Source organism: Chaetodon auriga, chromosome 17 (genome assembly GCF_051107435.1).
Source record: "Chaetodon auriga isolate fChaAug3 chromosome 17, fChaAug3.hap1, whole genome shotgun sequence".
NCBI lineage: Eukaryota > Metazoa > Chordata > Actinopteri > Chaetodontiformes > Chaetodontidae > Chaetodon > Chaetodon auriga.
This window is the reverse complement of record NC_135090.1, coordinates 24,028,876-24,039,214: the sequence shown is the minus strand read 5'-3', so window position 1 is coordinate 24,039,214 and position 10,339 is coordinate 24,028,876. Positions and strand designations below refer to the sequence as shown.

The window sequence follows — 10,339 nt, the reverse complement described above, 5'->3', positions numbered from 1 at the left end:
CCACACATTTTATTGCAAAACACAAACAAACATTAAAGTGATCAATAAAAGATAAAAATCTGTTCTCGATTGTTCTGAAAATCCTCGATTGTTCCTGAATTTGACTACAAACTTTGATGAAACAGAATTTTTGTTGATTATTTTAATATTTCTAAACTTTTTGGCCACAAACATCCATCAAACTGAAACTTTCAGAAACTTTCGGAGACAAACAGAAACATCACTCAGAGTTTTAACAATGTTTCTGCAGACTTTTATTTTGACGGGTTCTTCCTCTTCCTGTGCGGCTTCTCGATTGGCTCCTCAGAACAATGGACAACAGAAGAAGAAGCTAAGTGCTGAAATCTTTTCAAAGGTGGAGCAGTGGTGGAGTTTGATGGAGGCTCAGCGTTAAGATCATTAAGATCAATATTCTTAATATGAATGAGTTACATGTACGGAAGTTCATTCATGACCAAACCTGTGAGGAGAGCCGATCAGCGCTTCATAAAATCTGATGTTTTCTTATCAATGACAAAGTTCAAACAGCTGAAATCAGTCAATTATCAAAAGACCATTTTTCTATATAAATGTTCATATTTATACTCAGGTGATCTATATTTAGACCGTCTACATTCATATTTATACATTGAGGCCATTTGCTCTTTTTATGTGATGTTTCTTTGTTTTCAGATTTTCATTGGCTACTCAAAGTGTCAATCTGCACAGTCGGTTGTGATTGGCTGCATCTTTACACAAAGAGAACGAGGCCCTTCTGTTCCACCTGGACTCTCATTGGCTCTTGTCAGCCGAATAGATGAAATGGAAGATCCTAATTGATCAAGTGAGGTGTCAATCAAAATGTCAGAGTGCAGCGGCCATTTTGAAACAACATGTCTTCTATCTGTAGGTGCTTATCGATCGTCACGTCTACTGGCTGATTCGATAAAACATCTTTCTGGGATCATTTTAGTGTTTTGGATCAAAGTCGCTTCAGTTTTAATCATTTGCTTGTTGAAATGTTTCTGTCAGTCGTCTCAGGAGAAACTTCAACGGAGCGTTTGTGTCGTTTAACCGCCAGCGGCTGATGAGAGTTCACTTTTCTTTATTCAGTTTTGTCATGAATGAATTTCCGTAGATGAACCAAAGTCAGAGTTCTGCTTCTGTTCGGTTTCTCTGTCGCTCAAATGAAAGCAGTGAAAACGTGATAAAGTTTAATTTCAGCGTTCAGTGAACTGCGGTGCTGGTAAAGCTTCGTGATTGGCTGAGCTCTGCCTGTAAGCCCACGCTGAGGGAAACTGGCTGCCTGCCGTCTTCAGGAGGTGTCACACTCTGCAGAGGTCAAAGAGGTCACAGAGGTGACGGCACCCCCCCCCCCATCAGGTGACCACGCTGGTTCCAAACTGATCCAACATCAGCTGCAAACAGAGAGCAGAAGAAGAGACGTCAGACGATGAAGACAAGATGGATCAGACGTGTCTGTGAGACTCGTGTTCACGGAATGGAGGTCAAAGGTCACCGTGTGAGTCCTCACGCAGTCTGTTTCTGTGTTCAACAGATTCTTTGAACTAACTTTGAAGTTTTTAGCTCCACTTTGAGCAGAATGAGTCACTTTTCATCCTGCAGCTTTTATCAAAAACTGATTCAAATGTCAGATTTATTATCAATCAGTGGAATTTAATCCAGAAAGTTTCCTGAAAGAGTTCAGACGTCAACCTTTGAGAGACGGAGGACGAAGATCTGCTGCTGCCGTCAGGACGTCACAACTTCATGACATTAACTTTATCAGGAGCCTCCAAATGGAAAAAGTACTTTTTGTTCCACAGCTGATCAGTTTCAACGCGCTGCGCACAGAATACACCGTCCTGCTGCAGTGAACTGCAGTACAGCGCAGTACAGGGCAGTACAGCGCAGTACAGGGCAGTACAGGGCAGTACAGCGCAGTACAGGGCAGTACAGGGCAGTACAGCGCAGTACAGCGCAGTACAGGGCAGTACAGCGCAGTACAGCGCAGTACAGGGCAGTACAGCGCAGTACAGGGCAGTACAGGGCAGTACTACAGTATTCCTCCAGTAGAAATTTAAATGCATGTGTGTGTGTCACTGTTTGTGTGTGTGTGTGTGTGTGTGTGTGTGTGTGTGTGTGTGTGTGTGTGTGGTCTCCCTGTCAGGTTTGTTCTTCTTCATGCTGAACAAACAGAAACTCTCAGCTTCAGATCTGAGCTGAGTGTCTCGCCTGCTGAGTTTCTCACCTGCTGAGTGTCTCACCTGTTGAGTGTCTCACCTGCTGTGTGTGTGCTGGTCTCATAGTGTTTGCTGTAGCTGCTGTGTGTTCAGGCTGATCAGGATCATCAGAGTCCAGACCAGCGTCTGGATTTCCTACAGACAGAAAACACATCATCATGACGTCTCAACATGGAGGACACGATGGAGACGTCACAGAACTGCAGTTCTTTAACATGTGACCCGCCCACTGTGTCAGTGAGCCTTCCAGACCAGCTGATTGGTCTGTCTCCGTGTCAGTCCTGATCCTGTTTAATACAAACTGACCTGAGAACAGTTCAGAGTCAATATATTTCATGTTTTTCATTGATTTCTGTAAATATCTCTTATTGTGAATCTGATGCAGCAACACGTTTCACAGACTGAAAGATGTGGAACGCTCCAAAAACACCTGTTTGAACATTCCACAGGTGAACAGGCTGATTGGTCACAGGTGAGAGGATCATGATTGGGTGTGAAAGGGGCGTCCTGGAAAGACTCAGTCGATCACAGAGGATGGAGCGAGTTCACCACTTTGTGAACACATGAAGGATGAAGGAGATGAACGCATGAAGCTGCTGTCAGTGAACAGTTTGATTATTGATGATTGATTCTGGTTTGATTAGTTCAGACTTTTAGAATCAGGGTTTTTCTTCTATCCTCATTAGCATTAGCATTAGCATAGCACAGCGTGTTAGCAGGCCCTCTAACAAATTTAGAATTTAGGATTTAGAATCTAACATTTCAGTTGAAATTTGGTGGTGTCGTGGCTACATGCTAGGCTAGTTTGTCTGCTAACTGGAGCACAGTGAGAGCAGATTCCATGAAGACAATGTCCTCGTGGTTCGTTCACGTTCATGAACTGCAGAGCGGAGCATGAACGCATCGTTCTCTGAAGGCGCTTCTGTGGACTCTTTCTTCTCTTCAGTGGACAACAAACGTCTGCTGTGTGATTCATTTCCTTCTGTGAGTCACTGAGCCGCATTTTCCTCTGGTTAACCTCCCCTCAGGCGCCATCATCATCATCATCATCATCATCATCCTCCTCAGACAGCCGAGACCAACAAACCACAGACCACAGATCAGCCTTCTGTCCTCTTCATGTCTTTATCTTCAGTTATTTACTGCTCGATTCACTTTGATTCAGTTTGAACTTTAAATCTACACAAATGAGACACTGCATGACACACAGAGACACACAGAGAGAGACACACACAGAGACACAGAGAGAGACACAGAGAGACACAGAGAGAGACAGAGAGACAGACACAGAGAGAGACAGAGACAGAGACACAGAGAGACAGACACAGAGAGAGACAGAGACAGAAACACAGAGAGACACAGAGAGAGACAGAGAGACACACACAGAGACACAGAGAGACACAGAGAGAGACAGAGACAGAAACACAGAGAGACACAGAGAGAGACAGAGAGACACACACAGAGACACAGAGAGACACAGACAGAGACAGAGACACAGAGAGAGACAGAGAGACACACACAGAGACACAGAGACAGACACAGAGACAGACACAGAGAGAGACAGAGAGACACACACAGAGACACAGAGAGACACAGAGACAGAGACACAGAGAGAGACAGAGACAGAGAGAGACAGAGAGACACACACAGAGAGACACACACAGACACAGAGAGACACAGAGAGAGACAGAGACACAGAGAGACACACACAGAGAGACACACACAGACACAGAGAGACACAGAGACAGAGACACAGAGACAGACACAGAGAGAGACACAGAGAGACAGACACAGAGACAGACACAGAGAGACACGGAGACAGAGACACAGAGACAGACACAGAGAAAGACAGACACAGAGACAAAGAGACAGAGAGACACAGAGAGACACGGAGACAGAGACACAGAGACAGACACAGAGAGACACAGAGACACAGAGACAGAGACACAGAGAGAGACAGAGAGACACACACAGAGAGACACACACAGAGACACAGAGAGACACAGAGACAGAGACACAGAGACACAGACACAGAGACACAGAGAAAGACAGACACAGAGAGACACAGAGACAAAGAGACAGAGAGACACGGAGACAGAGACACAGAGACAGACACAGAGACACAGAGAGACACAGAGACAGAGACACAGAGACAGACACAGAGACACAGAGAGACACAGAGACAGAGAGACACAGAGAGACACACACCTCAGTTAGACCTTGTTTGACTTAAACCAGGTTTAGCTGAAGTTCAGTTAAACCTGCTGCACGTTGAGTTTAGCTGAGCTTAACGTTAAACCGGGTTTAACGTTAAGCTTTAACTTTGAACCCTCTCTGGTTTAACTTCGGTTTCAACATCGTGACTTCAGTAAATCTGTTGCTCTTACCAGACAAACAGGAAGTGATGCGGCACTGCGGACGTCGACCCTGCCCCGCGCTGTGGTTCCTGGGGTGGTTGCCATGGTAACAGTCACATCCTCTTCCAACCATCCTCCCGTGTCCTCCTCTTCGCCGTCCTCCTGTTCAATGAATCGTTCGCTGAACCTGTCCAGGTCCTCGTTGCTGGCGTTACCTGAATGCACCACAGGAAGTTTACAAACAGAGGAAACGCACCTGTCCACAGCGTCCAACAGGCGAGCTCACTGAGCATGTGCGGCCAGGTGAAAGGTGACGTTAGGCTGTGAGACACTTACTGAAGAAGCTGTACTCGAAGGTGGCGTTGTAGTCCGAGTCGTAGTCCGGAGCCAGCGTGAAGTCGTCGTACTGAGCCTGAGACACTGAAAACATAGCGATGCTAAGGTCATCATCTTCACCATCGTCATTATCATCGTCATCATCATCTCAAACATTCATAATGAAGACACATTAGCTGATTAGCAAACGTCAGTCAGGTTCTGACCGTTACAGAAGCACTGAAATTCATGTTAGTTTGCGAGCTAATATTAGCGTAGCATCATTTTTGATACTTGACAGTCTGTGAGAGTTTTATTTATTTTATATATTATTTATTTTTATTTATGATTATTTGTCTGAAAAGTCATTTTAGCATTTCTTCTCTCTTGTTGTCACAAGAGCTAGGCTAGCAGTTTGTGCTAAGCTACGCTAAACGTCTCTGTGTCCTGGTGATGTTTAGAGACGTGAGAGAGGACGAGGCTTGGAGAAAGGAGTCCTCTCAAGGTGTGTCTCCTGTTTTTCCACCTCTGCAGATATTTTCCATCACGTTTCATCCTCCACCATCTGCCTTCAATACAAACTCTGTGTGTGTGTGTGTGTGTGTGTGTGTGTGTGTGTGTGTGTGTGTTAGACTGAAGTGTGCTGTGGGTGTCTGGGTGTGTTCGGTGTGTGTGTGTGTGTGTGTTCACAGCAGATTCCCAGCATGCTTCAGTCGTGGTTGAACAGACCTGCTGCTGTTTGTGAAGAGGTGAAGAAACACCATGAACGCCTCCTCGAACACAGCTGATGGTTAAACCTTCTGTTAAACCTCCTTCATCGTCCCCCTCTTCACCTCCTCCTCCTCCTTCACTTTCCTTGTCTTTCCTTTTCCTGTGAGACCTTGACCTGACCTTGAACCCCAGCCCTCATCCTAAAATTTAATGATTCACATTATGGGAGCCTGCATTTTGTCCCCACAAGTTCAGTGAGCCTCCACACACACACACACACACACACACACACACACACACACACACACACACACTGAACACACACTGTTACAGTGTGACTGGAAACTCAGCATCTGTGCGTTTGTGTGTGTGTGTGTGTGTGTGTGTGTGTGTGTGTGTGTGTGTGTGTGTGTGTGTGTTTGTGCAGGCTAGATGTTTGTGTGATGGAGGTTTATCCAGTTTGTTGATTCATGTCTTCATACGGAAGGTAAATAAAGGCGAAGTAAAAACCTTCAGCAGCTCCACTGACTCTTCATCATCATCATCATCATCTGTGAATCAGCGGGTAAACATGTTGAAGGATGAAAGAAGATCCTGCAGAAACTTTTCAAGTTGAAACTAATAATTGATCATTATTTCTTTTATAATAATTATCATGATAATAATTCTGAAATGCCTTTAAAAAAAAGTCATAAACCACAAAACAGACTTTAAACTAAATTCAGATTTTAAAGATTTTTTTGTTCATAATTTTTATTTTTCTGAAAAAAAAAAGATCATAAAAATGTGTGAATGCTGTGATGAGGCATGAACGAGCTGATGAACTGAAAACTAGCAAATTTGAGGTACTTGTACTTCAGGTTCATTGTATGTACTTCATGTTTTATAGATTTTTTAATTTAGGACTTTCACTTGTAAGAGAGTACTTTTATACTGTAGTATTACTGCTTTTACTCAAGTGAAAGATGAGTAAAAGCAAATACAGCTTTTTGCTATGCAAGGCTTTATGCTAGCTGTGTGAGGCTTTATGCTAGCTGTGTGAGGCTTTATGCTAGCTGTCTGAGGCTTTATGCTAGCTGTCTGAGGCCTTATGCTAGCTGTCTGAGGCTTTATGCTAGCTGTGTGAGGCCTTATGCTAGCTGTGTGAGGCCTTATGCTAGCTGTCTGAGGCTTTATGCTAGCTGTCTGAGGCCTTATGCTAGCTGTCTGAGGCCTTATGCTAGCTGTCTGAGGCTTTATGCTAGCTGTCTGAGGCCTTATGCTAGCTGTCTGAGGCCTTATGCTAGCTGTCTGAGGCTTTATACTAGCTGTCTGAGGCCTTATGCTAGCTGTCTGAGGCTTTATGCTAGCTGTCTGAGGCCTTATGCTAGCTGTCTGAGGCCAACACACTGCTAATGCATCAGTGTGTTGGACAAACTGTCAGGTTGTTTGAGCGCTGACGCTTCAGGAGGTCAGTCTGAAAACAGTGAACGTGTCTCGAGTCGTGAGACTGGAAACCAGTCCTTTAAGTGTTCCCAGTGCCTTCACTTCTACAGTCTGATTGACGCCCTGACTTCTCTCCTTACTCTGCTGCTGGAGGTCACACTGAACGTAACAGGAAACTTTTATTTTTATGTGAAGGAAAGAAAAAACATGAAGGTTTAAAGACGAGACGTCGTTTGTGGTGAATTTATGAGGAAAGAGAAAGTTAAAGAAAGTAAAAGGTGGATTTATGTTGCAGAAGTCCTGCAGGAGATGAATCACATGAAGAAGAAGAAGAAGAGAAGCGGTGAGTTTGGAGGTCGGACATAAATTTACTCCCTCAGTCCCCAGACTGGCTGAACTGGTCCCAGTAGGAAACTGGTCAGAGTGGAAACAGTCATAAACTGAGATCCAACTTAACGAACGACAGGAAGCGTCCACAGGGACGCCATCAGGACGTGAGTCAGTGCAGCAGGAAGTATTCAGAGCCAGTACTGCAGTACAACTATCTGAGTATCATCAGGAAAAAGTACTTCAAGTACTGAGTGCAGTAAAGTGTCACCTGTGTCTGTTGTCCTCTTGTCTCTGGTCCAGAGACAAGAGGACAACAGACACAGGTGCTGCTTCCTTCTTCTCCACTTCCTGTTTCCTCCTGACACACACACACACACACACACACACACACACACACACACACACACACACACACACAGGGAGTGAGGCAGACTCTTCATCTCTAATCATTAATCTGATCAGTGTTGATGTTTCCACTGTGACCTTTGACCTCCACGACCTCACATGTATGCTACATGTTAGCATGAAGCTCCAGCTTGTTAACATGGAATTAAAGGCTCAGTTCACCCAAAATACAAACACACATATACTGAGCTGTCACACACACACACACACACACACACACACACACACACACACACACACACATACACAGTACGCTGATGGGAACTGAGGGGGCGGGCTATGAATTGTAATTGCTCCCAAACAGGAAGCATGTCATCGCTAACAGCCTGTCAATCACAGTTTCATCCTGATGCTGCAGGGAGGAGGAAATGAAAACCAGGTGACACACACACACACACACACACACACACACACACACACACACACACACACACACACACACACACAATTCCAGAGATCACCTGTCAATCAAACTGTGTGGGCGGGGCTGTGATGCTTTCTTCTGTGGACGTAGAAAAAGAAAGGAAAGAAAAGAGAGGTGGCAAAGTAATGACAAAGGAAAGGGAGACGAAAGGGAGGAAGAGAGGAGGAAATGGAAACATAGAAGGAAAGGAGGAAAGAAGAAGAGTGAGGAAGGAAATGAAGACAGAAAGGAAAGGAAGTAGAGGAAACGAGGGAGGAAAGAGGATAGGAAGGAGTAGAAGAATGGAAAGAAAAAGAAAAGAATGAAGGAGAAAAAAAGGAAAGAAATTAAGAAAACATCAGGGAAGTATAAAAGAAAAAGGAAACAGAGGAAAGGAAATGAGAGAAGGAACAAACAGAGAGGAGTGAAGAAAATACAAGTTTGGGGGGTCAGAAACAATGCGGGGGCGTCTGTCGGCTCAGTCACATGATCAGACAAAGACACGAAGCAGCTGTTCACCAAACACACTCAAGCTGCTGCTCAGGTTTAACTCTTCTGGTTTAAGTCTTCAGGTTTAACTCTGCTGGTTTAAGTCTTCAGGTTTAACTCTGCTGGTTTAAGTCTTCAGGTTTAACTCTGCTGGTTTAAGTCTTCAGGTTTAACTCCTCTGGTTTAACTTTGCTGGTCTAACTCTTCTGGTTTAACTCTGCTGGTTTAAGTCTTAAGGTTTAACTCCTCTGGTTTAACTCTGCTGGTTTAACTCCTCTGGTTTAACTCTGCTGGTTTAAGTCTTCTGGTTTAACTCCTCTGGTTTAACTCTGCTGGTTTAAGTCTTCTGGTTTAACTCCTCTGGTTTAACTCTGCTGGTTTAAGTCTTCTGGTTTAACTCCTCTGGTTTAACTCTGCTGGTTTAACTCCTCTGGTTTAACTCTGCTGGTTTAAGTCTTCTGGTTTAACTTTGCTGGTCTAACTCTTCTGGTTTAACTCTGCTGGTCTAACTCTTCTGGTTTAACTCCTCTGGTTTAACTCTGCTGGTTTAAGTCTTCAGGTTTAACTCCTCTGGTTTAACTCTGCTGGTTTAAGTCTTCTGGTTTAACTCCTCTGGTTTAACTATGCAGGTTTAACTCTTCTGGTTTAACTCTGCTGGTCTAACTCTTCTGGTTTAACTCCTCTGGTTTAACTATGCAGGTTTAACTCTTCTGGTTTAACTCTTCTGGTTTAACTCTGCAAAACTTTCAGAACTAACTTACACCTTCATCTGAACCAAAACTGAAGAGTGACGCAATGTTCTGTGTCCAGGCTAACTGTTTCCACCTGTTTCCAGTCTTTATGCTAAGCTACGCTAACAGGCTGCTGAGAGGATTTCACTAAATGTTCCTTTAATCATGAATCATGACTTTAAAAGAAGAAGAGGAAGACCTCCAACATGGCTGTGTGTGTGTGTGTGTGTGTGTGTGTGTGTGTGTGTGTGTGTGTGTAGGAGGGTATGCATGTCATGTTACAGTTAAACTGTAAAACAAATTCACCGTAATACACACACACACACACACACACACACACACACACACACACACACACACACACACACACACATGCACACAGTGTACAGGAAGTTAAACAGCTGCAACACACACTCACACACACACATGCACCCACACACAGACAGGCACAGACTGATCACATGAAGATGTCAAACACTCACACACTCACACACACACACACACACACACACACACACACACACACACACACAGAGTGTGAGGACTCACCAGCAGTCAGCAGGACGATCACTGAGGCTCTGATCAGACGAACAGACAGAAAACTGAACATGATTCAACAGTGAATGAACGAGTGAGACACACAAAGAGGACAGAGACATGAGACGGTCCTCATCGACTGAGCTGTGAATGAACACGCACAGACAGAGAGAGAGAAAAGGGAAAAGGGGAGGAGAGAGGGAGGCGGGGGGAGGAGGAGGAGAAGGAGTAGGAGGAGGAGGAGGAGGGGAGGAGGGGAGGAGGGGAGGAGGGGTCGTTCTGGTTTTCCTGCCAAGTTTGTTCCCTGATTGCCAAACATGAGCAGAGAGACAGAGAGAGAGAGAAAGATAAAAAAAGAAAGAAAGAAAGAGACAAAAAGAAAGATTAAAAAAGAACAAAAGAAAGAAAGAAAGA

At 44.5% G+C, this 10,339-nt stretch overlaps 1 protein-coding gene across 1 annotated transcript; it reads right to left on the bottom strand.

Annotated features, from left to right (window-relative positions):
• On the bottom strand, positions 1 to 10,116 carry LOC143335029 (uncharacterized). Its single transcript, XM_076754129.1, has 5 exons — positions 9,938 to 10,116; positions 4,916 to 4,999; positions 4,610 to 4,794; positions 2,263 to 2,357; positions 1 to 1,397 (listed from the first exon to the last, which is right to left on the bottom strand). The coding sequence occupies exons 1-4, from the start codon at positions 9,996 to 9,998 to the stop codon at positions 2,283 to 2,285; spliced, it is 405 nt and encodes a 134-aa protein (XP_076610244.1). The 5' UTR covers positions 9,999 to 10,116; the 3' UTR covers positions 1 to 1,397; positions 2,263 to 2,282.
• Positions 10,117 to 10,339: the final 223 nt, after the last annotated feature.